This window comes from Anser brachyrhynchus, assembly GCF_964034855.1.
Source record: "Anser brachyrhynchus genome assembly, chromosome: 3".
Lineage (NCBI taxonomy): Eukaryota > Metazoa > Chordata > Aves > Anseriformes > Anatidae > Anser > Anser brachyrhynchus.
This window is the reverse complement of record NC_137696.1, coordinates 17,074,445-17,100,403: the sequence shown is the minus strand read 5'-3', so window position 1 is coordinate 17,100,403 and position 25,959 is coordinate 17,074,445. Positions and strand designations below refer to the sequence as shown.

The 25,959-nt window shown below is 45.5% G+C and overlaps 3 protein-coding genes across 9 annotated transcripts in view; 1 reads left to right on the top strand and 2 right to left on the bottom strand.

Moving 5' to 3' along the window:
- The window catches only part of MAP4K3 (mitogen-activated protein kinase kinase kinase kinase 3), an 82,799-nt gene extending 76,861 nt beyond the window's left edge, over nt 1-5,938 (bottom strand). For 4 of the 6 annotated variants that reach the window (XM_080584583.1, XM_080584584.1, XM_080584585.1 and 1 more), the window contains exon 1: nt 5,700-5,938. In XM_080584583.1, the coding sequence (XP_080440709.1) occupies nt 5,700-5,819 (120 nt within the window). In that variant the 5' untranslated portion in view covers nt 5,820-5,938. The remainder of the gene's footprint in view (nt 1-5,699) is intronic. The other 2 variants (XM_080584586.1, XM_080584587.1) reach the window with 1 other exon arrangement.
- Nucleotides 5,939-7,647: 1,709 nt separating this feature from the next.
- TMEM178A (transmembrane protein 178A) lies at nt 7,648-10,585 on the top strand. Its single transcript, XM_080586771.1, is given in 3 exon segments — nt 7,648-8,475; nt 9,663-9,831; nt 9,835-10,585. Coding segments are annotated over 3 exon segments (381 nt in total). The 5' UTR covers nt 7,648-8,350; the 3' UTR covers nt 9,922-10,585.
- A 2,017-nt stretch (nt 10,586-12,602) lies between these two features.
- THUMPD2 (THUMP domain 2 tRNA and snRNA guanosine methyltransferase) lies at nt 12,603-22,172 on the bottom strand. 2 transcript variants are annotated; one of them, XM_080585839.1, is made up of 10 exons: nt 22,018-22,172; nt 21,538-21,670; nt 19,860-20,275; nt 18,566-18,643; nt 18,034-18,086; nt 17,648-17,735; nt 16,945-17,016; nt 16,210-16,324; nt 15,009-15,126; nt 12,603-13,450 (listed from the first exon to the last, which is right to left on the bottom strand). In XM_080585839.1, exons 1-10 carry the CDS (start codon nt 22,108-22,110, stop codon nt 13,135-13,137), a joined length of 1,482 nt encoding a protein of 493 aa, XP_080441965.1. In that variant the 5' UTR covers nt 22,111-22,172; the 3' UTR covers nt 12,603-13,134. The 2 variants fall into 2 exon arrangements, with proteins under 2 accessions (XP_080441965.1, XP_080441966.1); XM_080585840.1 differs by lacking the exon at nt 22,018-22,172 and adding an exon at nt 21,787-21,983.
- Between the last annotated feature and the right edge of the window lie 3,787 nt (nt 22,173-25,959).

Sequence of the window (25,959 nt, the reverse complement as noted above, 5' to 3'; positions counted from 1 at the left end):
AGCAATGATGAAAAAGCAACCCTTACGTCGAGCTGAAGGAGCACTGACTGTTTAAACAGGAGGTAATTGCTGTCTCTGTGACAGCGGTAGGATGTCAGATCAAAACGCTGCACAAAAAAAACAGCCACCCACTATAAATAAAAGCTAGAAAAGCCTATTTTTTTAATGCATTATACAAAAATTTGATATCCAAAATGCCTCACAATTGGAAAGGCCTTAGGACTCCAGAACAGAGAATGGGAAAGCAATGAAATAGGGCAGTCGTCAGATGGGCTCTATGCAGGAAACAGCAGCCAAGCAGAAGATGTGCACAGTACGTGTCTGACAAGAAAAGGAGGGGAACAGAAAAAGGAAGAGGAAGGCCAGTATGTAGTACTGCGCCTAATACGTGTCCCAACACTTATAAAAAGGAGAGGCCTGTGCAGTATAGACATAAAATCCAAGGTCCAAAGAGGTAAACCTCTTGCCAAGTTTATATTTGTCTTTCAAATGGAGGCTGGCAATATAAAGCATACAATGCTGTGAGAAAAACTAGGCCAAAAAGCAGTCTGAGACAGCAACAACAGGGTGCTTCTCCTTCTGACTCCTTCACGTGAGGATTGCCGAACAAGACGCGGACAAGCAGTTTGTGAACAAGTCTCTATGCCACGGGGTAACTCGGGCACAGCACCGAAGGACCCAGGCTGGCCCCGCTCCCCAGGACAGCGCACCCTCACAGCTCCCCGACCCCGCTGCCTGCAGCCACGGTCCCAGGAGCTGATTCAGCTCTCAGCCAGCAGCAGCCTACCTGCCTGCTTTTCTTTTTTTGGTTGCTTTTCTGCCAGGTTAGCTCATCGCAGCGGCTCAGGCGGCACGCTGAGCTCCAGCGCAAGATAAGTTGTGGGAGCGGAGACTAGAGCTGGGAATAGGGAAGGGAAATCCCCCAGCTCCTGGGAAAACGTAAGCTGTTACATCGGGTCAGCCCATCTTACGAAGTCACAGCTGTAATTAACCCAAACTGAACTGCTAAGAGTTACGATAAAAATAAACAATGTTCCACATCCTGGTAGGAGGCACGACACCAAAGCCTGAGCTACAGTTTTAGAAAGCAATGCTCTGATGAAAGTGATGTTGTTAAGCAAAGAGATCCTAAACTAAAGCAAACAAAATCCCTAAGCAGGGCGCTCCTTGGTTAAGGAAAGCACTGCCACAGAAATCAAACCCAATAGTACTCAATGCAGTAAAAAAAATGGCTGGGAGGACATCCACCCTCTCTGCCTGCCTGACAAGCTTCGAAAGGCTACTAAAGCTGAAACAGAGATCCTTCCAAACAGAGATGTACTCCTAGCAAAGTCAAAAGGAGCTTGAACAGCTGCAAGGTACATAGGAAGAAAGGAAGGCTAAAATGTGGATCCAAAAGCACACAACTAAAAGTCACAGTTTAAATATTTCAGGAGAGAAAACGTACAAGAATTGATAGCTTACTGCATCACCCCGGGCAAGAGAAGCAAGGGCGCTCACCCACGTGAGAGAAAGGAATTGTGCGTGTGACTCTGCAAAATGGAAGGCTCTTCAGGTTAATCTAGCGCGGACATACTCCCTTCAAGCACCACAGAGGAGCTATCAGAAACCAGAGACTCTGAAACACAGTTGATAACAGAAAAGAGAAAGAGTCTTCAGGCATTTCCTAGAGACACTCACAGAATCTGAGAGTTTCAGTGTGCAATAGCCGAGCTGGTAAATACACGACTTCTCTCGCTACAAACACCCAGGCCAAAGGACCGGAGAACAGAAAATCAGGCTCAATTTAAAATGAGACGTCAAACAGAGCGAACGCTACAAAGTTCTGCGCCTTCATCTGCCAACTCGTTGAAACCAGAAATAATGCAAATAGCTGAAGTAACACAGCCGTGATACAACCGATACCTTTGCAGAAACAGCAGCCTCACTGAGCCTCATATGAGGCTACATGAGCTTCAGTAAAGGGGAAAGAAGGGCCTTTCGTTTCATAAGATGCTGAAAAACTGTGGAAAGGTCTACCGACATGAGATGAATGACCTGTAAGACGGCAAATGAAGCAATTTTGTTTGTTTGTTTGTTTGTTTTTTTAAGATACGCTGTGATAAAAATGAATGATATAAACAAATGAAATGGTCCTACAATTGCCTCGGAATACACTTCAAATCAATACGCAATTACCACCAAACACGAAGGTGTTAGGGTAGGAGCAAATCAGCAAATTACAGCACAGTCATTTAAATTATTAACATGGCCAACACTGCACACAGCACTCATAGACCAAAAATATCATAAACTACAGAGGGCTTGGGTACAGGGGTGATTAAACTGGCACTTTCATATCAAGACATAAAAATCTTTCTAAATCAGAGATGAAATAAAAGAGTAATTACGCAACTGCTTCATTCAATATCAGAAATATTTCCTCCAACTGAGCAGGGTCGGATAGCATTTTTTTCACAACCGAAAAAGCCTAACTCCTCTTTTACATTGTGCTGACCATGCCACGCAATGGAACAGTACTTAACAGTGAAAAACAAACGCAGAAGGCAGAAATGACTGGTATGGCACCAGAACAAGTTTTCACCCCTTCTTGCAGGTCTCACTTCAGATGAGAAAATTCATCAGAAACAGAAGATGAAAATCAAGAATTTTGCTGACGCGTACCTGCAATCAGGAAAGTAATTATGCTGCCAGTCTCTAAGCCATATTTCATAGGAAGCTAAATTACTTGACAAGGGAGTTTATTGAGGCATAGGAAACAAAACCAGAAGTGAAAATGTGATATGCAAAACTAAAGACTACTCAGCTCCAAGAAAGCTCTATTAGCAGATCATCTATGCTATGTTACAAATGCACCAACTCCAAGGTATTAACTTGATTTCACCATTGACTTCTTTTACCAATCCTGACAGGAGACAGCTGTTGACAAGAGAACAGATTTTAAGTCGTATGTTTTACTTAGACACCTAATGAGAGCTTTGTAACGTTAGCGTTTTACCTGTCTGTCATGGTAACCTATCTTCACTGAAAACTTCGAAAAAGAAAATCTTCTAGATCTATTCCGGACCCTCACTGAGAAAGTCTTGTGTCCAGTGCTTACATGCCTGCGATACACTAATAATTCAGGAATCTAGGTAAAACTTCATCTCCCGCAATGAATTTGAGTTGGTTAGAAGAGAGTTGACTATGCATATCTGATAAAGAACTAACCACGCAAAAAAGCTCCCCGTTACTTTTCTTACTATGAACTCACTGTCACCTTCTCCAAGTCCTCTTGGAAACCTGAACTTCGGTGAGAGGGCAGATAATTATAAAGCACTGTTTTAAGTCAAAAATCTACTACTTGCCGCGCACTAGCACATTTCCAGGTACCACCCAAACAGCAGGACTCACACCAGTGGGGCGGTAACAACCCGACACATCCTCGTTCCCACTGAATTTCCTTAGTTCAGTCCACACCACCCACTCTGAGTTTAAAATCTGAAACCCTCGGAGTAGATACTCTACCTGTTTTGTTATTTTTTCAGCAGATCAAGCGTTTCACCTAGATAATAGCAGGCCCACGCACTGCTGTAGCTCAGTTCAACGAAAAAGGATCAAGGAAGTAGATGCCAGTCTGCTCAGCTTTCAGCTCCTCCGAACTTTGCCAGGAAAGCAGGTTACAGAAAGGTCAGCATTTAGTAAGAATGTCAACATAACAAGATTGTCATCTTACTAAGGCAATAATCCCTACCTACCAACAGCAGAAATGCCTCCCTACAAGGCTCTCTCTCCCTGCTAAGGGGGCAAAACCACAAGTTACAAAGAATAGTTTGAAGCTGCCAGAGTACGTCCAGTACTTGGATCAGACCTGCTGAAATCCCACCACCGATGAGTGCCACGTTCACATGGCTAATCTCCGCTTCAACCAATTATTTCATCAGCCACTAAATTCAACTATGGAAGATAGGATGAAGCAAATCAAAAAGGCTTTATTAAACTCCTCACAAATTTAGGATAAAGCCCGAGTATGCTCACATGCAGATGACACATACGGCTGTATTACTTCCTCTTTGTGACATTACCAGCAACCAGCTTGCATTATTATTTTCAGGCTAATTCCACGCTCCTCTTTGAAGGCACCTTGGGCAACACCTTGCCTCAAAACGAAACACACAGTAATTCATCCAGGAGAAAAGCACATCCCATTTTCCCTACGCTGCCCACAACCTGATCAGAAAGCTAGGAAGGGCTTCTCTCATCAAGAAGTAAATAACTATAATGCTGGCCTAGCGTATCCTTGTTCCGATATATTTCCCTCCATCTCAGCTGCCACATGCAGCCGTGAGCTGTATGTTCTGTGCCCCCAACAAGAAGTTATAAATGCCAAACGAGCGGTGAACTGAAGGTGACAGCAAGGTAAGTATGACAATCACTGAGAAAACCTTGTCAATTGCATTGGAAATTAACAGGTTTGGTATGTATACTGGTACCGCAAATGGAGATATTCAGTCTGTGGTTAGAAGTAACATCCTTAAAATTAAGCTGTAATCACGGACGACAGTTAACTCGCATCCATCAAAGTCACATGCAGAGCACTGAAAAGATGCGATCAATAAGACAGCACAGAGTCAACAGGCCAGTTTTAAACCGCAAGAAAGCTGAGTGCATCGAGACAACAGCTTGCAGAAAAACAAGAGCCGGAGAGTGGAGCAAGCAGACGTGGATAATTAGAACAGCAGCATCGTACACAAATACTCAGAGCAAGCTGGCAAGGTAGGGAAAGGAAAACAATAAATCTTTTCAGTTAAGCAATTAATAAAGTAGGGAGTAAGTGCTCAAAGGGCACAATAACAAGAGGATTGAGGTCCTGAAACTCACACAGCATTCAAGCGAGCCGAGATTAAACCCAAATTGCCCCAGCCCAAACAAGGTTTCATTCTGGGCACATTCACTCCAAATCAGAGGTAACGTCGGCGCTACTTTTATACGCAGCGGAACCTCAAATTGTGGAATACCTCTAAACCTTTTGTCACAGTCCTGCCTACGCATACCCATTTCCTTAAGCAAACAAACTGGGATTACAAAACCCGACCAAGAGACACTGGGGAAGCACCCGGTTGAAGCAAGGCTTCCAAGGGATTGCACAGGCGACGAACCTCAGTCCTCCCCTCTGCCCTGCCACCCGAGGTAACCACCGGCACCCAAGGGAGCTGCATCCTCTCCGCCGAGAGTTCACCCAAGGTACACCACCGCTGAGTGGAAACCAAGGAATATGAGGAAAATAAGAAAGACGAAGTTGTGTTGGGGTGCTTTGCTTTAGCTCTGCTTTTCCGACGTTTGTGAGATCAGGGTTATGGAGGGAGCTGATGCCAGGCAGCCTCAGCAATGCCTTCCCTGACACCACAGGTTGTCCAGCCTCACCTTCTGTAGGGGTACAAGCGGGAACAAGCGGCATTTCGAGGTAAAATAAAGGATTAGCGTGACAGCGGGGATGCACGGCCCTGCTCGTTTTTGGGTACACGTCTCCCAGTCTCCCGGGAGAAAGGGGCTGGGGGGGGGGCTGCCTCGGGGACCCTCCTGAGGGGACTGGGATGGTGACAGAGAACAGGACAACACTCGCCAACGCCCCCCCCCCCCAAAATAACACGGACTTTAAAGGGGCGAGCCCGCCGCTCGCACCCCGGGGGGCGGCAGCGCGGAGCCCCCCGCCCCGCTACCTTGTAGACGTCGCCGTAGGTGCCGCTGCCGATGCGCTGGATGAGCTCGAAGTCCTCCTGGGGGTTGCGCCGGGACAGGTCGCACACCCGGCCGCCACCGCCGCCGCCACCGCCGCTCATGGTGCCCGGGGGCCCCGGGGGGGTGAGGGCGGAGGGAGGTTCCCGGCGCGCAGCGCTCACCGCCGCCCCCTGCCCCGCTCCGGCAACATGGCGCCGCGCCGCCACACCGCGCCTGCGTGCCGCCCCGCCTCGAGCCCCCGCCCGCCCCGCTCCTCCCCGGCGGGAGGCGCATGCGCGGGGAAAGGGGGTTACTGAGGGGGGGTTGGTGCCTGAGGCAGTGTGGGGGCACTGTCACCCTGTCATGGAGTCGTTGGGGTTGGAGAAGACCTCCCAGATCATCTGGTCCAACCACCGCCCTACCACCAGTGTCACCCACTAAACCATGTCCCTAAGCACCACGTCCAGCCTTTCCTTGAACACCCCCAGGGACGGTGACTCCACCACCTCCCTGGGCAACCCGTCCCAGTGCCTGACTGCTCTTTCTGAGAAGAAATGTCTCCTCATTTCCAAACTGAACCTCCCCTGGCGCAACTCGAGGCCCTTCCCTCTAGTCCTATCGCAAGTTACCTGTGAGAAGAAGCCAACCCCAGCTCCCCACACCGTCCTTTCAGGTACCTGTAGAGAGCAGTAAGACCTCCCCTAAGCCTCCTCTTCTCCAGACCAAACAACCCTAGTTCCCTCAGCCACCCCTCACAGGACTTGTGTTCCAGGCCCTTCACCAGCTCCGTAGCCCTGCTCTGGACACACTCCAGGGCCTCGATGTCCTTCCTGTACTGAGAGGCCAAAGCTGAACACAGTCTTTGAGGTGCAGCCTCACCAGAGCAGAGTACAGGGGGACAATCACCTCACTGGACCTGCTGGCTGCACTATTCCTGATATAAGCCAGAGTGCTGTTGACCTTCTTGGCCACCTGGGCACACAGCCAGCTCATGTTCATATGAGCATTGATTACCACCCCTCAGATCCTTTTCCTCTGCACAGCTTTTGAGCCCCTCTCCCCCAGTCCTGTAGCACTGCATGGGGTTGTTGTGGCCAAAGTACAGGATCTGGCACTTAGCTGTGTTGAACCTCATCCCATTGGCCTCTGCCCATCGACCCATGCCCATCTGCCTACCCTCTGGTAGGTCAGTAAAGTCTCCCTTGAGCCTCCTCTTCTCCAGACCAAACAACCCCAGTTCCCTCAGCTGCTCCTCACAGGACTTGTGCTCCAGGCTCTTCCGCAGCTTCATAGCCCTTCTCTGGGCACGCTTCTGGAGGGAAGAGGAGAACCTGCCTGCAATGTCCACCAGCTTCAGTCAAGCTCACACACACCAGGAGACACGGAAACAGCTCTTACATTGGGAGTTATCCCAGTTGAATCTCTGTGGTGCCCCCAGGGGTCATCAGTCCTCCCTGCTGCCAGCAGCACCCTGCGGCCACAGAAGATACCTGACTGGGGCTGTGTGTGCTCACAGCCCATCCATCCATCTGCCACTTGGATCCAAAATACTACTTCATGCCCCAGAGGAAGCACAGAGAGCAAAGCTATTTCAAGGGCCTAGTTGACTCTGGATGTGGGAGATTGGGATGAGCAGGACAGAGAAGAAAGAGTGGGCAAGAGGTAAGCATGTGTCAAAGAGATGGGAAGGACAAAGGTGTGTAACAAGGGTGAGCACCAGGAGAGGGGGGACCAGTGCTGTTTTGTTACCTGGTTTGGGAACAGCTCACCTTCCTCTCCAGCAGGCATCACTCAGAGATGTGTTGCTATCGAGTACCACTTCTCCCAGCCAATACACTTACATAACATCCTCATCAACCTGACAAAGATGATCCAGCAGAATAAATGGCATCTGCTCCAGAAGTGATCAGCACAGCCCACGCTCTCCACTTCACAAGAAAAAGGCAGGAATGAGACACTAGTTTGCTGAGGAGGCAAGGTCCCAGCAGGGCCCCACCGTCAGCAGTGCTCACCCTCATTTCTACTTGTAGGCCACACACAAGTGTTTTTAAGCTTGTTGAATGTAAGCTGGTTGCCTTTTCCCTAGCTTCTGCAAGGGTCTGCGGACCTAGGGTTGGAAACGTGCTTTCTGGTGTCTCTGGAGGACATCCAGCAGCAGATGTTTCAGGAGCTGACGTCAGAAGCTACACGCTAGACAATTATGGCAGAACCTGTCTGAATGGAAACTCCCAGGCATTTAGAAACTGGAGCATTTCTGTCTGTCCAACTTACTTTAAATTTAACTCTAGGAGGAAATAGAGAACAAAGTGTATCACAGTGTGTCTGCATAAATCCACGCTGCACCCACATCCTGAATCTTACATGGCCAAAGCCGTATGATTAAATGGCTCGTGTAATACTGGGAAGTTCACAGCACAGCTACAAAACCACCAGCCTCACTGGTTTGATCATGGCGAGATCACTTTCTACTTAGAGGCACTTGTAGGTCTGGGGTTACCTCCTACTGTGGGTCTGCCTGGCACAGGCCAGCTGTGCTTGTGCCTGTTTTTTAAGTGTTCCTCCCCTTTTTCCTGTGAGGGAAGGAACGTCGGCAGTAACACACGCCTTTTCTTTCTCAGTTTTGGTGGGAACAGACTTGAGAAGTTTCCTGGGCATGGCTGCAGCTGTTCTCTGCAGGTGCATTGTGGCCACAGTCAGCTTCTTTTGGGAGAAAAGCCTCACCCAGCACGTCACAGGTTGTCTGTTCCTGATGACAGGTAATGGTAATGCTTCGTTCTAGTGAGCTAATTACAGGTGAAGACTTCATCAGGTTTCCCTTGGGTAGGCACCGTGCAACACCAGTAAGTGGAGCACGCCTTTCCTTCTCATCTCCAGTTATTGTGCCTTGCGTGAAGCGAGTCATTTACTTGTACAAGTGGAATAACCAGTAATTAAAAAAAAAAAAGAACAAAACTGAAAAGTGTTCTAGACCTCATGCAGCAGCAGGACAGGACCATGGGGGTAAAACAACCATTCCCTCCCCTTTACATATTAAATGATCTCTCTTCTCCAGAGCTGAACAGTCTGCAACTTGCAGACCTTGGTGTTGTACTAAATACTTAATGCTGAAATAGGAAAGGGGAAGACTTTCACAAAAAAATCTTAGTTGTAAAGTTAAAGGTTGTTTAAAGAGGGAAAGGTAAAATCCCCCAACAAGAAACCAACGCAAGTTTTAACCATCCCGACTCACAACACTATGCACAATGCTTTCCCTCATACCAAAGGAAATACTTTGGTTTGAGTAGTTGTAATGCACAGCATACTTTTTTTTTTTGAGTTTGGAAAGCACAGGCCTGAGGAAAGGCTCATTGTGCATGGCTAATGTAGCTGCCTAATGAAAAACATAGCCTAATGAAAAATGCCTAATGAAGAGTGACCCGACAGAAACCCGAGGCAGGGAGACGGGTGCCTGCAGACAGCTGGGGACTGACTTAGCCCCAGTGGTTCTCTGCAGAGTTACACCGTGGGAGGCTGCCGAGGGCCACCCACAAAGGTAGATTACCTGCTCTATAACCTTCAGATCAGATTATGTGCAGCACATGCAAAACAATTTTTCCTGGCTCCCCTGAGGCATGCAGCAGGCTCTGCTCCTGCAGAGGGGATTCCACATTACAGCTCCAGCTTGCTCGATCCGATTTTGCCACTTGGATCAGGTTTGATCACAGATGGAAGCTTTGGCTACTTTGCCTGGTTTGTAAGGCCAGGCTTGACTGAAGTCACAGAGGAGACTCCCTCAGTCTTAAAAGTAGAAAACAAGTTAACAGATTATAACTCACAGCCACAGAGCTACAGCTTCGTCTTGCGTAATTGGGTAACACATTGTAACTCCATGAATAAGAGCAATTATAACCTGTGTGCTACCCGAGATAACTTATATCAACAAAGCTGGGTGCAAGTTATTTGATTAGTAAGGCTTAACATTTAATTTGTTATTCACGTTATGCTACATCCCAAAACACCAATACAATTATTTCATTTGCAAGCATATTTTGCACTGTATCTCTGTGCCCTTACGCAGCCAGCGTTGCGTATGACCTGAACTACTTCCCCAAGTTCATCTATAGCCTTCCTCATGACACAGAACATGGACACAGCTAGTCTGTATTTTGTGCCTGGTGCAGTCGGGGATTTATAGTCGCAGGCAGGTGTCTTTGCACAGCTTACCCTTTCATTAGCAGGAGCTGAAGTACACCAGAGACTCCTCTGTGTGACTGCTCACCCACTGCCAACACCATCCAGTGATGGCTGAAAAACATCCTCAGGACTTACTAAAAGAAACAGAAGTGAAGGGAAAACGAAATTCAGGATTCCGAGCACAAAAGCCTGATTCTTCAAAATCCAACCATCGCGTTTTACCGGTTCAGCAAGCTGTTGTCCCACGCTGCCCAGCAGAGATTTGAAAAGGAGACAGCTCTCAGAGGACAGAGATGGCACAGAATCAGATGCTTCAGCTCAACACGCTACATCTGTGAGGAGCAAGACATCTGCAACAGAAGGCTAAAGGGGGAAGAAAGCTGGTGTAAGAATTTAGGGCTATTCCTATTTTTCAAGGATCCGTACATAAAGGAATTAAAGAACAGTCACTGTTGCCAAATGAATCCTAGACAGAATTATACTTCTTTCCCCAGGGCATCATGTGTAATGACATGATTCAGTACCTTTTGCATTTGATTTTAAAGGTAGGCTTTGGTGCCCCCCTTCTCTTCTGAAGGCCCAAACACACCTTTTTCTTTTAAACCAGCATGTACTTGTGTAATCTTTGTACATGAAGGTCCCGTGTAATTTGTAAATAACCACAATTTCCATTCTGATCCCCCAAGCCACACTGTGGGAAGGATTAAACCACTCCTGTCCGTTCCTGCTTCTGAGGCATTAGCCTCTTTGTCAAGCTACAACATCTAGTAAAATACCCACCTCTGTCAAAATCATTTGCATCAACTGCAGTTTCACAGCTTGGAAATGGTCACTCTTGCAAGGCAGAGAAAGTTCATAAACCAGAAGGGTTACAGCCTGGCGCTTACACCAAGCAAAGCAGCAGGAAGTCAGAGCCCAGAGAACCTCTCTGTCTGGGCAAAGAAGCCACTCGCAGCAACAGAGGGGCAGTGAGTGCTAGAAGGGCAGCAGCCTCGCATTTTCCAGCACTTAATAGAAGTGACATGCAAGTTAACTGATGAGATCACCACGCTAATCTGTCAGGCAACGTTCAAGCTGACAGTGCTAGTCCCCATAATTAAGGGACTTTGGCGCTACGTTGATGCATCTGTCACAACTCATCCAAAAACTACTGTCCTCTGCCATCACCTAAAAGACAGCGTTGTCCTTGATACATAGCATCCACGCATTCATTGCTGAAGAGGTGTTTCACACCTGCCAGGCACAGGAAAGAGTGGGCTAGAAACCTGTAAGGTCCCTCAGGCTGCCTCGCAGAGGGCACAGGCTGTCAGGAACCGAGCAGATGCTGCTGAAGGAGCTGAGCAAACTCTACCGAAGGAGCTGAGCAATCAGAGAAGCAGTAAGGCTGGGTAATACAAGATGAACACAAAAAGGAACGATAGGGGTGAATATTGTAAGCACAGGGTTTGGAAGAGAAGAAGGGAAAAGAGAGAGAGACGGAAAGGTTGTTTGAAGAGCGAAGGGGTGGGAGAGGAAAGAAGGGGAAGTGAAAGAGAAGAGTGGTGGAACAGAGAATCATCAGCTTAATGCAGGAACCATCAATTAAATGATAACAGAAACAGTCAGTGGAAATCAGGAAAAGAAACAGAGCCATGTAAAGGAGACTAACACTCAACAATATCAATAAATTGGTCTGAGAGCAATCAAGATGCCAGGAGCAATGACAAGACAAACCAGCATCAGCGCTAAGCGCAGCTTTGGGGGTAGTCTTGCCCACATCTCTGTGCCTGGCCGTACCGCTGAGCACAGAGCAGTTTCTCAGCAAACACTGTCAGGTTCTGCTAGAGCCAGATCTTACCTGCTTGCATGTTTGTCTTGCCATAAGCAGATGAGTGCAGAAATACTCTCTCAAAATGGTTTGTGCACCTAATATAACACTGAGAAGGTTTAACGAAAAAATTGTTTCTACCTTGGGTGAAGAGCACAAACATCCATGTGTGACACTGAACTGGGGGGTGGCTGCCATGGTAGAAGGCACAACTTCCACCCAGAAGGGTGGCAGCCAACTTGAGAAGCGGGACCTCACAGCGTTCGAGGAGGAGTTGAGCAGAGTTCTGCTCGTGGGGTAACCAAACCCCATGCATTCAGCCAGGCTGGGAGGTTTGAGCCGAGACAAGACACGAGCTGCACAGGCAGCTCTCAACAGCAGTAAGATTTATTCTCCTCAAGTGCAATTAACCATGAAGAGTCAAGTTTTTTCCCTTTCCCAGCCAATGTACCAGAAGAAAAAGAAAAAAAAAATACAGAAAACCCAGACAGACACTTCTAATTCTATCTCCATACTCCTCACAGCAGAGGAACACAATGCATGAGTCCATCCCAGCTTGCCAAGTTGCAAGTGCTTGTCCAAAATACCATCTGAAAGCAATTTACAATAATTCTCTACAGAAATACTTCACTGTCAGCTCAGCAACCCTGGGAAAGCTTTGAATTAGACTATCACCCCCAAAACACCTTTTGCATAGACCGAAAGAATTAAGACCTCTCCCTCTTCAGGAAAATTTTTCCATATGATTCTCTGCAGACAGAAGTCAGCTCTAATTGTTCACTCAGTCTGCAAGTTTTTCCTTTTGCCACACTGTGCCCTTCAAGCAGCATTATCAAGCACGGAAAAGTATTATTTTTATAGAAAGAAGTCTTCACACTAAAAAGCTAAAGCTCACCCGATTGAAACACGCTCACTCCGCAAGGAATTAATATGAAAAATAATTTATTTTCCACTCCAAAAATATCTGAATAGCGACATTTCGCATTCATCACAAACTAGCTTTAAAATAATACAAGACTGCAAGACACGTAGGAAAGCCCTCCATCAGGTCCTGAAGAAGAGGTGGAGACTTCTTCACAAGTGTTTCTGAAAAACATTGCTGAAGGTGAAAAACCATTCACATGTAGTACTACCATATACATCTTTGCAGTATGGCAAATGAAGTCTTTCTCTCCTGAATAAACTCCTCACGATATTGAGAGGCTTTGCCTAAACAAGGATTTGAGGACTCTTCCTCATTACAGTATTTTACATTAAAAACGTTTGAAACTCTAGCTGGTATCTTCCACCTCTCCTGAAAACCGAAGAGCAAAGCAACAGCGTCGTTCACCCATACGAAGCGAAGTGAGCCAACAAATGGCACAGGGTTCGGATCAGCGGGGTTCCACCAGTTCACCGCCATGCTGCTTTCAAGTGTATCAGGATTCACGTACACCTTAGACAGTGCACGTAAGCTACTAATTCCCAGCAGCAGAGATCTTCCTGTATTTGTATATGAAAGCAACTGTCTTTCCAAGGCTAACTTCATAGACGCCATCCGGCACCAGCGACCCAAAACATGGCTGTCTGCTGCTGAGAATGGGTTCTTCAACACCTTTCACCACGGAGGAAGAATTCCCATCACTACTCGAGGTCTCCACAGCGGTCGTTTCACCTGCACCATCAGGAATGGCATTAGGAGGTTCGTTTTCACCACTCTTGGTAATGCTGTCCATGCGCTTATGGAGATCTTGACTCAAGAGCAATACAATAGTCCCTCCAACACGAAGCACTCTGGCAATTGCAGGAAAAAAAAAAAAAAAAAGGTTAGGCGTTCATCCCGCCTGGATTCATTCATCCGTGCACAACTCGACAATAGCAATACTTCAGGTGCCAATTGCACGCAGTATAACGCCTAAGCATGTTAAGGGTAATGGCTCAACTCAGTAAGCTACATTTCTGAAGGGAATTTAAATTCCCCATCTTTGTAACTCTTGCTGACTGGGAAAAATGGGCCCTTTATTGACTTCCACACATTTCTGACCTCAGGAGTTCTCCATTTGTTGAGCAGTGAGGATGGACTCAGCTTTTTTGCTTTTTGTGTTGTTCCAAGGACCAGGGGCACCATCAGCTTCAAAACCCATTTTTGAGTCTCACTCTGAGAAGCAAGCCCTAAGCCTCCACCAGCATGCAAAGGAACAGCTTCCCCTCACAGCAAGAGAGAGCGCTTTTCACATTGGTAAGGCAATGCTGAAGCTGGCCTTTCCCTTTGAAAGCTTTAAGAAGTCTGTCCTTTCCACGTTGCAGTGACCCTTGAAATCTCTCAAACACAGGAAACCAAGGAAAGTTAACCATTGTTTGTAACTCAGTTTTTCTTAGTACAGTAGGAAATGCTACACTTGGCTTTGAGAGAGGGAAAAAAAAGACCATCCTGGCTGTGCTCACAGCAAGTGCATTGAAGGGTCTTACTGGTGGGGCTCTCGTGATAATGGTCCCTGCCTCACCTCCACCTTCCCAAGGAGATATTTTGCCTAGGATGCCCCAGCAGAGGAAACGAGACCAGAAGGTAAGAATGTCAAACAAGGCCAAAAGGAGGGATGGTCAGCGTAAGACTACCCTGCCATTCTGGGGAGCCACCTCGCCGCCTTTACCATCTTCTCACCACATTCCTGCACTGAGTGTGATCAACACCCACCGAAGTCCAGTCCTACAGAAAGGGTTTGTTTTCAGCAAAGAACTCAAATAAGGAGACGGACAGTTTGAACCACCCGTTAGAAGCAGCCTGCTATTAGCTTGGTTTCACTCCGCCACAAAATGACAGAGTGAGATATGAAAGGAGACATCTAAAAGATGACCAGGTGGCTAGCTGGATTATTGCAGCACACTGCCAGAAAGGAGAACGCCTTTCACCATTTTCCCATCTGAGATCTCTCCTGCCAAGGGAGGCTGGTAAAAGCTTGGTTGTGAACCCAAAATGAAAGCCTATGATTTTACGCAGACCTTAACTGAGAAAGGATTATTGCTTTATTTGCCTATCTACGCCTTCAGTTTGGCTAGGTTACCCTCTTCTCTTTCTTCTTTCTCTCACCATCGTGCTGTGGAAAGAATATTTTTGAGTGTGGTTCAGCCAACAAGCTCATTCCTTGCTGGCTTGCACTCCCATCAGCGCTTCCACAGCTTGTGAAACAAGTCACAACAGCCACTAACTGGCGGGTAAAGGACTCAGACTTCCACAGCCTGCGCAGCATCAGATTACAGAGCTGGAGAGTGTTTCAAATAAAACAAACCTGGAGCTGACTGAGCGCTTAAGATCACCAACCATAGTTACGTTTACATCAAAGGCCACACATACCTCTCCATCTCCTGGAGAATATCTGGCAGGAATCGTACGTCTTTTGTGATCTTGAACTTCTTCCCAAATGGAATATCCGAAATCACGGCGTCAAAACTTTCTGAAGGCAACGGCAATGCTGCAGAATAAAGGGAGGTCTTTACACCTGACTATCTGAAAAATGAACAGCAGCCATTGCATCGTTCGCCTTACCAAACTGCCTGCCAGCTCTTTCACAGGTTACACACCCAGATTCACAGCTCCTTCTCTCTATATCCTCACAAATAACACCACAAAGCTACCAATCCAATGCAGACTGGGTACAGACAAACCCGTAAGAGCATAGCTTAGCTTGTGATCTTCCCTGTTACTGGTGTTGTGCTTGCTCCAACAGCAAAACTCTCCTAGCAGGGCACTGCACGGTTCCAAACTGCTGCTTCTGAACACAAGTGAAACTTTATAAGCAAAATGCAAACGAAGGGCTGAGCTCGCAAGCACTTTGCTTAGCACAGATGTTCAAACGAACACACATTAATGGCAAGGAGCCACATGTTAAATTCCCCTCCACCCCCTCTTTTTCCCAAGAATCTACTTAACTTTCAGCCAGAATCACTTGGATTCTGTTGGAACTCACGTCTTTGAAGTATTTCCGCGATATTGCTGCATCCTGGGAATATATATTTTTTGACTATGACACAGCAGTGCACCCTTGTGGTGATGAAGAACAACCACACACCAGGCTGGCTTGGCCCGAGTAAAACCAACATGTGAAAGGAAAAGACCATGGGGTTTTCATCCCTCAGGATGCTCAGAACTTGACTGGATAAGGTGAGCAACCTGAACCCTGCTTTGAGGTTAGCCCTGCTCCAAGCAGATTAACAGGACTAAAGACCTCCAGCAGTCTCTTCCCACCTAAACCCTGCTGTGATTCTATGCCAGCCTTACCAGAACTGGCTTGAGATGCTTCTTGGACCATTTTGTGGTTGTAAATTTAACATTAAGACAGAGTTACTGCCCAAGTCTGAAAATTATTGTTTTCATTGTCTTCTGCTGAACTTATTCTTGCCGAAGTTCAGAGGGGGAGAGGAACAAACTTACCCGGTCACCAGCCAGCTATTTATTTAGAGTTCGTTCTATTACAGACCACTCAAGAGTACCTACGCTACCTGTATAACCACGGAAGGCTTCAAACATGCCTCACCTTGAAAGCTTACAGACATACCTTTCACAGAAGCTTTAAGTAACTCAATCTTATCCATCAAACCTGCAGTCTTAATATTCACATCTGCGCCCTCTAATTGTGAATCACTTATATCTGTTCCCCAGTAACAGGCTTCCTGTTCAGAGAAAAAGAAAAAAATAGTTAACAAACGTGTATTTATTTAACAAAACCTTCACAGACTTGCCTTGCTGCACAGCTCTTCCAAAACAAACCACTTGCTTTGACATCTATGTAGAGCAATACGTAGATTAAGACGACAGAGCAATGGAGAAGTTTCTGCTATCTTCACTCCTTTCGTGTTCTGGGCTACTCAAGACACCTTTATTTCACAGAAATATTGAGGCTATGTCCTCACAGACGATCCCAGCTGTCTACAAACAGCCTCACTGCCTAATAATTTTCTAATACTGAAATTCACTGTACTGTCACACTGACACCTCCACTTCCCGGATAAGCCCAGGCGATTTTAAAAGAAAGCCCAAGGTTGCCTCACACAAACCCTGCACTATCAACACAGGGCTCCCAGCACCCACTCACACAGGTATGTAGGACTTTATTTTGCATTCCTGTGGAGGAATGTCTGAACTAAAGCACTTTAAACAACTGTCTATAAAGACCATTTTGGTTCCAGCGTTCCATTAATGGACGTCATCATAACTGTGGCATAGATGTTTTTCTTGGCACAACTACAAGAAGTCTTGCAAAGCTCCTACCTATTACGACCGCGATACTTACGGGCCACTCAGTGGCAGCTTCCAGCAGAATTGTTCCTAGCCCACACATGGGATCTAGCACAAAGTCACCTGCCTACAAAAAGAAAGGGGTTATCGCATCCCAAACAAGGTAAGACTTCTCCCTCAACACAAAGCATACTCAGTCATGGACTGATCACCTGCACAGTCCCGCTGACTCCAGAGCAGGTAAAAACAGTCACTGCTTTATCAGGCCAAACTTGCAGATGATACAGTAAAGAAGTATGACAATACTGTAAAAAGCATAAATGGCTTTACTAGAGACAATGCATCACTGCATCTAGTCTTGAGGTGACATTTAGGAAAAAAACATGACTAGACTGCAGACAGATACTGGCATCAAATTAACCTGTGAAAAACATCACACTGGCTTCCGTTTTTACTTGGGAGAACAACCCCAAACAAGCTTTGACATCTGGACAGTGACAAAACCCCTGCAATTTAACCATATATCTGTACAGAGAGTAATAACTATCCTTAGAAGGCCCTTGGACTAAAGAAGATATGAGGTTGAACACCAGGTGACAGTGCAGTCTAACCACACAAAAATTTCCAGCTCTGTCCATGTGGATTAAAGCATGAAGAATTAAAATCACCACGCTGCTTCAAAGCTTCCAGCTTCAGCCTTGATGAGCAGCAAAGGACTCACTCAGGACTCTACACCTTTGCCATGAACATTCACTTACACTGATTTCAGCCAGAGATGCCATGGCCCACGCAATTGTTGACCGCAGCCCTGCTGTTTTGATATACTCTCTGTTTGCCAATGGAAGCCTGTAGACAGCAAAATCAGTGTAAGACAATGGTACAACAACATAGAAAAGCCTACATAATATAAAATACAAAAAGAACTGAACTTTCCAGATCTGTAATCAGAAACCACAGTCTGCTTTTAGCCACTCACTGCAAAGTCTGGAACACGTGCTCAGGTTACCTTCAGACAGACCGCAAGACGAATACAACAGTCCAGTGAATATTAATCCAGAAGATAAATACAGTGGACAGCAAGACTATATAGAAATTGTGCCTGTTCTGGTACTGCCAAAACAGATCTGGTGATGAGAACACCTACCTGAAAAGAGGAATCCCCACAACTGAGTGCATGTCATTAAGATGTACGAAGATCTGAAAGAGGGAAAAGTAACATTAGAATTTCTCAACTTGAGATGACAATAGCTTAAACTCATTTAAACCAGACAGAAGATATTTCTATGAACTTCCGATCATACCATTTAAGAACAAAAATACATGCTCTACAAATTTATGATTACTTGGAAGAAATCACACTTGATAATCTGAATGCCAGTTTAAAGATGATTTAAGATTTACGCAAACTAGGAAGGGATTTGTCAGTCAGGGATCCATCAGCAAGCACTTCAATTTCTCCACGAAGTATTTTCTTGACATTTTTAACTATAAAACCACTTACTCTAAACAGAAGATTGTTCACTGTATACTTGTATTCAGCTTTTTTTTTTTTTCTCTAGAAAAAGCAGTGCCATTAATAAGTGTTTTACATGGAAGGCAGACATATATAAATATATATATATTTTGGGGCAATTCTGGAAGTAGCAACAGGCCACCTGGCAGACAAGTGCCACTACCTCTAGATCGGGGTTCCGCAGATCAGCCCGCCACCTAAACTGCTTCATGAGCGCTATGCCAATTGCTCTTCCAATCTCCTGTGAAGGGAAAGACCAGTAAAAGACATTAAAAATAAAAGAATTAAGAAAACTACAGATCACAACCTTGATTACACAACCCTCATAAGTACCTGGGAAAAGAAAAAGTCTTTCTTTACTGCTAGAGAACAATTTATACAAAGACCAGAAGAGGTGTACCAGGACAGAGCGATAGAAACGCACCTCAGGATAACATGACTGTTGCTCACCTTGAGTGTGGGAGGCTGAAGTTCAAGTCCTACCCAAGGTAAAACAAACAGCTGTAGTCATTTTAGAACTATGTATCACATGTGAAGTATTTCTGATGACTGTAAATTAGATCACCTGAAGGAACCTGTCAATGCATAACTGCAACTCTCAGTTTTAATGCTTTTATCACCTCTGGAAAGTTGTACCTTCAGCATAAGAATTCAAATGCACAGAACCAATTTAAACAAACGCTGGTGCTGGCAGGCTCATGTGTCCCATCTTCCCAAGATACCAGCTTTAGCAGAGAGAAAAAAATCTAACTTGTTGTTTTCAGGTAGGAGAAACCTAAATAAACTGCAGCTACACATTAATTTCCATTTCGTATGGTGAAAATACAATGCAGATGAGAACAGTGTTGGACAGAAGGGGCCTCTACAGATCTCTACACCACCTCTCTCAGAATGGTTGGGGCTCTTCAAGGCTGAGTGCTGACACCCCAAGGACCAAGATGCACTCTCCAGGATGTGTCCCAGGGCTGCACCACCCACCACCCTTCTGGGAATTTCTTCATGATACCCAAAAGAGCACCCTTCCAAGCTGCATATTCTGGCTTTTGCCCCTTGTTACGCAGTCTGCCTCAACTGAGAGGAGCGTGGCTCCGCTATCCTTGCTACGACCCTTGAAGTAGCTGCAAGCCACTCACAGATTGCTCTTCAGACTTGACTAGGTTTCACCTGCCCAGCCACTCGACCTCTTACCTTCACTTATTCTCATTAAAAGACATTGATTCAAAAAGCTGTTCAGGCTAATCATGCCTTGAAATTAATAACAGCACTTGTATTTCCACTTGCTTAACGTAAATGCAAGTTTTATGAGTTTTTTCAAAAATTTTTTTTTGAAGATACAGAAAAAGTTCAGACCAGTTTGTTATTCCAAAACATACAAAACACAAATTAAATTGCAAATAAACCACACGCCTCCTTTCACTTTCACTACATCCTTTTAAAACACAGATACTTTAGCATACCTGTGAAGTAAGTATTTTGGCAATTGCTCCACTACAGCGACAAGAAACTCGGAAGCTAAAGCTATGCTTCTCATTCTCAACAGGTTTCTCTCCACTGCTTTTGGAAGAGTCTTCTAAAGAAGCCTTGGTTTCAGTTTGGCCTTCCTCATCACTCTTCCTGTCTGGTACCACACCATTCTCTCCAGCTCCTGCTTGACATTCCTCAGACACAATCTCTCTTACTCGCTCTGTTTTCTGTCTTTTAGTTACAACATTCATCTCTTCTTCTGATTTTCTCTTGCAAGGTGATGGGTTTTCCTGAGAGACACCATCTTTTTTCCACTCACAACCACGAAGGTTTTTCCAAGTAGCGATAACATCCAGCCAATCCTTTGGTTCCTCAATGACAAGACTTCTAATTTCATGCAGTATTTTCCCTGGAAGAAAAAGCTAGTTTCAGGTTAAGTAGTTCAATCTCAGCATTTGATGTTCCCACAGAATGAGAACATCTGTCAGGGACTTTGTTTAGATCTCCATAACGTGTGAATCCACGAACTGCAGCAGCATACATCACAGACACAGCCAAGCTCTCAACACCCACAAACCCTATCAGCTGAAGACCCACACATCCATCTGATTACAAGCTTTGCAGAACCAAGAATAACTTTTGCAGGGCTTGAATTCTGCAGAAGTTCAGCAGCTCTAGAAAACCAGACTACCTCAGAGTCATTCCCAGGGATGGAGCACCAGCCTACCATATCGTCGTCCTCTTAGTCCAGAAAAACATTTGGTTCAGGATTAGATATCCAGGACACTTTCCAGGACTGACAGACATGAACATGAACGGCTTTGATTCGGCTCAGAATAAAAGTCACAAGTTTATTCTTTTATTAAAAAAAATATCTCCTTGCTATTAATTACTCTTCCTTCAATCCTGCAAAGTCTCCAATACACACCTAAACTTACACCTACCTGTAGTGTGTCCTGTTGACTTAACTATGACAAGAGAGGCACAAGAAATACAAAGGCCAATTCATATAAAAGTCTTGACTCTGGTCAGGGAAAAACATTTAAGTATTTCTATTTCTCATTTTAAATTTCATAATCATAGTTAAATTTGATCCTTAGAGCCAAAGGCCTCTTGTAATCTTTCGAATAAAACCCTACCCCCATACAAATATCAATCCATCTTACTCAAAATTCTTATTTCAACACTGATAAAGTGACACGAGTACTTGAAATTCACAAGAAATCTGCATACTGAACAGTTAAGTGATGCAGAATATGTATGGATCCACATCACCTAAAAAAAAAATGACTCACTGTTAAAACACATACAAGGGGTCCAGAATTGGACTTCAGTTTTGTTAATTTTTTTGGTGTGGGAGTGGTGTTATACATATATACATGCGTACTATGCCAGCAGAACGTCAGCTGGTAAGACGTGTATTTCAAACATTTTTAAGCTGTTTTCAGCACAGAAAAACATATTTGAAAGCATAGTTGGGTAAAAAACAACAAAAAGAAAGTCAAAAACCACAACTTCAGAGTTGATTCTTCTCAGTTAGAGCTACAGATGATGAAATTGATCGAATGTTAATTTTACAAATAGGACATGAGCTTACACTTGAAGTTTTTGAACCCATGTCCTGCATGCAAAAAGAACAGGATGACTCGAGGGGAACAGTCAGCGCAGTACCTTTATTTCCTGAAACGGGAAGCGGGTCGTGTTTCTTAATCAGCAAAAACAACCTCTCTCCAGACTTGATTTTCTTCAGTTCGCTCGGCTCCGCGTCAGTGGTGAAGAAGACTTTTCCCGAAATATAGTCCACCTTAAAGGGAAGGGGAAAAAAGAATATTTTCTGTGAGCGCTTCAGCGGCTCAACAGCACCACCGTGTGCCCTACCACGTCTTCGCACCGAGAAGAACCCAGCAAAGCACAGCTAACCAGGGGTGGCGAGGGGACGGAGATGTTGGTCAGCACAGCCCTCAGAGCTGCGGAGCGCGGTTTCGCGAAATAAATCATTTTAGTGCCTCTACGAGCCGGCTTCTTCCTGGTGTCCTGTCATGATTTTACTCCCTAGAACCTCCTTGGCGAACGCAACAAGAAATATTTAATTTTACCGCACGATATATTGAAATTAGCACGGACTCGCAGCGAACGAGGCCTGCTTCTCACCTCCGTGGCTCCGAGCCTCGCTCGCAGCTCCCGGGCCAGGAAAGGCTCGAGGCCGCGGCCCGCCGTGCAGAAGTACCGCCCGCCCGCCGCCATCTTGTCCCGCCCCCGCCGCCATTTCGGGCCGCCCCCGCCCAGGGGGCAGGCTGAAGGAGCAGCAACACGTGCTAAGGGAGGGAAGAAGTACCGAGAAAGTGGAGTTGTTTCAAGTTTTTTATTCCAGCGCTGTTGACACGTGACAGCGGGCAGAATAGTTTTTCATGTCAACGTAATCATAAACACCGGGTTCTCGAGAGCTGGTGTGACCCCCGTGCCACCAGGGCACATCACTGGAGCGTCATCTCCCTTTTGATCCTTGCCTCAGCGAGATGATCAAATGTGAGATGATCAAATGTTCCAGTGCAGTTGTTGCTCCATGTACTTCGGCAGAAGACTGTATGATCTCTTCAGCCCAGGCTGATGAAGAGAGGGAGAATTATAGCAGCGTTCCTCCTTCTGCAGATGTTAAAATAATATCTACGCCCACACAACTTAGGAAGAAAATTTGCTGATACCCCCTGGGGTGACTCAGCACCCACAGCTCAGGAACAAATGGCAAGACGTCAGTTCAGGCCCAGCACCGACAACCTTACATGCTGCAGCATCCATGACCTCACATCTCTGCAGTCCAAAAGCACCAAAGCCACCCAAATATTTCTGTAGAAGTGAGCAGGCAAAGAGAGTGTTAGCGTAGCAACCACATAACCACCAAGTGATTATATGAAGGTGCTTTATTCAGCGCTGGAAGCCGGGGCAGGTGCCCAAATCTGGCTTCAAGTCCCGTTACTTCCCAGCCATTATTTATACATTCAACATTACGTAAGGTATACATATTCATTACAGGTTGCAACATCAGCCTCGCATTCCATTCTAATTAGCTCCCCTCCCCTTTGCACATGCGTGGCGCACTCTGGTGGTCGTCCAGGTGGTCGTCCAGATGAAGTAAGGAGTCTTCCTCTCCGCTAAACTCTTTCACCTTTCTCACTCGACGCATGCTCCCTCCGCTCCTTGGTTCTGCTTCAACTCATTTCAGCATTTCCAGGCCCTTATCCAAGGTCAGGTTGTACCTGTTCCCTCCCAGGGTTCCCCTTCAACGATTCCTTTAAATGTTCAGTGTACTCCCTAGGTTTCCAGTGTACATAGATTAATTGATAATGTAAGTACATTTGGTAATGCTTAATTATACTGTATGTCCCATCACCTAAGAGACATTAGTAAAACATCCATTCGATTCTCCCCAACACTAACATTTCCCCCCTTTGAAAATACTTCACTCATACCAAGAGCAAGTATTTTCATTACTATTAGGTTGAATCAGGTTAGTAGAGGTTAGTGAGTATAACTTGATATAGAGATTAGTAAGTATAATCTTAACGCATCTTCGTTAGTCTACTATCTTATTGATTCCTCTATGCCTGCTTGTTAACGCTAGTACTATAGGATGGGGGTGGAGTAAGTGGGATAGGGTGTTCTGGGTGATTCCCAGTAACCTACTAACCTCCTTAACCACATTGGCAATGAAATGTGGTCCCCTGTCTGAAGAAATACCCAATGGTACACCAAATCTAGGGATTATTTCCTGTAGTAACCATTTTACCGTTTCCTTTGCTTGGTTGGTGCGACAGGGAAGGGCCTCCGGCCATCCTGAAAAAGTATCAACCCCTACCAATCGGTATTTATAACCTCTTGCTTTAGGCAGCTCCACGAAGTCTATTTGCCAGTAATCTCCAGGCTCTATCCCAGCTCTAGTTCTTCCTATCTCAGCATGTTTCCTTGCTACCGGATTATTCTTTAAGCAAAGCTCACATTTTGACATTACTGACTTTGCCATTGTTAACATGTGTACCGAGATGACACCTCGTTTCAAATAGGTCACCATTGCTCCTGCACCCCAGTGACATTCATTATGTTTTATTTGTAAGATTTCTCGCATTACTATAGGAGGCACTATAAGTTGTCCTGTCGTAGTCACATACCATCCCTCAGGATTCTTCTGGGCCTTCATCAAATTTGCAAGTCTCTCATCTTCTGCTGAATACTTTGGGTCTTTAGGTAATTTAAAACAAGAGAGGCCTACCTTTGATGGAATTAGAGCCATTACTTTCCATACTTCACGCGCAACCTTCCAGGCCGTCAAATCTGCCAGTCTGTTACCTTCTGCAATCTCTGACACCCCTCCTTGATGGGCTTTACAATGCATTATGGCCACCTGTTGGGGTTTCTGTACAGCTGTTATTAATTTCAATATTTCTTCCTGGTATTTTATATTAGTCCCTTGTGAGGATAGCATTTCCCTTTCTTTCCATAATGCCCCATGTACATGAACTACCCCGAATGCATATTTTGAATCTGTCCAAATATTCACGTTCTTACCCTCGCTTAGTTCCAGGGCTCGTGTCAGGGCGACTATTTCTGCTCGTTGGGCTGAAGTCCCCGGAGGTAGGGAATTTGCCTCAATCACTACCTTTGATGTAGTTACCGCGTATCCTGCATAACGAGTCCCATTTTCCACAAAGCTGCTTCCATCCGTGAAAAGTTCCCAATCCGGTCTCCCCAGAGGCTGATCCTTTAAGTCTGTTCTGCTGGCATAGGTATGTTCGATGATCTCCACGCAATCATGACTGAGGTCTCCTTCCTCCGTAATTGTTCCTAGAAACACTGCTGGGTTCAATAAGTTAGTAGTTCTTAAGATTACATCATCTTGCTCAGTTAGTATAGCTTGATATTTCATCATTCGGCTGGGTGACAGCCGATGGCCCCCCTTTTGCTCCAATACCGTAGTCACCATATGTGGCACGAACACCTCAATTCGTTTCCCTAATGTGAGCTTCCTGGCTTCCTGTATCAAAAGGACTGTGGCTGCCACGGCCCTTAAACGCGAGGGCCATCCAGCACTTACTGCATCCAATTGTTTAGAAAAATACCCCACAGGTCTTTTCCAGCTCCCAAGTCGCTGGGTCAGTACTCCTAATGCCAATCGTTGTCTCTCATGCACAAACAGCTGGAAGTCCTTTGATAAGTCCGGCAAGCCCAAGGCAGGCGCCTTTATCAGGGCTTCTTTTAATTTCTTAAAGGCCTCTTGTTGTGGCTTTCCCCAGGTAAACGTACAGGCCTTTTGGGTTTCATAGAGGGGCTTTGCTATGAGTCCATAGTCCATTACCCACAGTCTACACCACCCGGCCATACCTAGGAAAGCCCGTAGTTCATTCAAATTTCGCGGCTCGGGGATTTCACAAATAGCTTGTATTCGGTTAACTCCCAATTTTCTTTGTCCTTGAGAAATTTCACATCCCAAATAAATTACTGTTGTGCACGCGATTTGTGCCTTTTGTTTAGAAACCTTGTACCCATTTAGTCCCAATTGATTCAAAATATCAATAGTTACCTGAATACATTCTGACTCTCCTTTGGTAGCTATTAATATATCGTCCACATATTGTAACAGCAGGTATCGATCCTTTGGTACCTGAATCTGTCCTTGGTTAATCCAATCTTCTATTTCTTTAGCTAGTTGACCGCCGAAGAGGGTCGGGCTATTCTTGAATCCTTGAGGCAACCTTGTCCAGGTTAGTTGCATCTTTCGTCCGTTCCGTGGATTTTCCCATTCAAAAGCAAAAAGTTTTCTACTATCCTTGCAATGGGTATGCAGAAGAAGGCATCTTTTAAATCAATTACCGTAAACCACTTATATTTCTCTTTTACAGATGTTAACAATGTATAAGGATTAGCCACCACTGGGTGAATATCTTTTGTTATTTCGTTTATTGCCCTAAGGTCCTGCACTAGCCTGTATTCCCCATTAGGTTTCTTTACTGGGAAAATTGGGGTATTATATTCAGATTTGCATTCCTCCAGAATGTGGTAGCTAAGAAATTTATCTATAATCTTTACTATTCCTAGCCTAGC

What these genes read in the sequence shown, in the direction of transcription:
- THUMPD2 (XM_080585839.1), bottom strand. Translation starts at nt 22,110, where the DNA reads ATGGCGGCGGGCGGGCGGTACTTCTGCACGGCGGGCCGCGGCCTCGAG. An exon ending in CCAAAATACTTACTTCACAG is followed by an intron (nt 18,644 to 19,859) that starts GTATGCTAAAGT and finishes TTCCCTTCACAG; the next exon opens with GAGATTGGAAGAGCAATTGG. An exon ending in TGCGGAACCCCGATCTAGAG is followed by an intron (nt 18,087 to 18,565) that starts GTAGTGGCACTT and finishes TCCCTCTTTCAG; the next exon opens with ATCTTCGTACATCTTAATGA.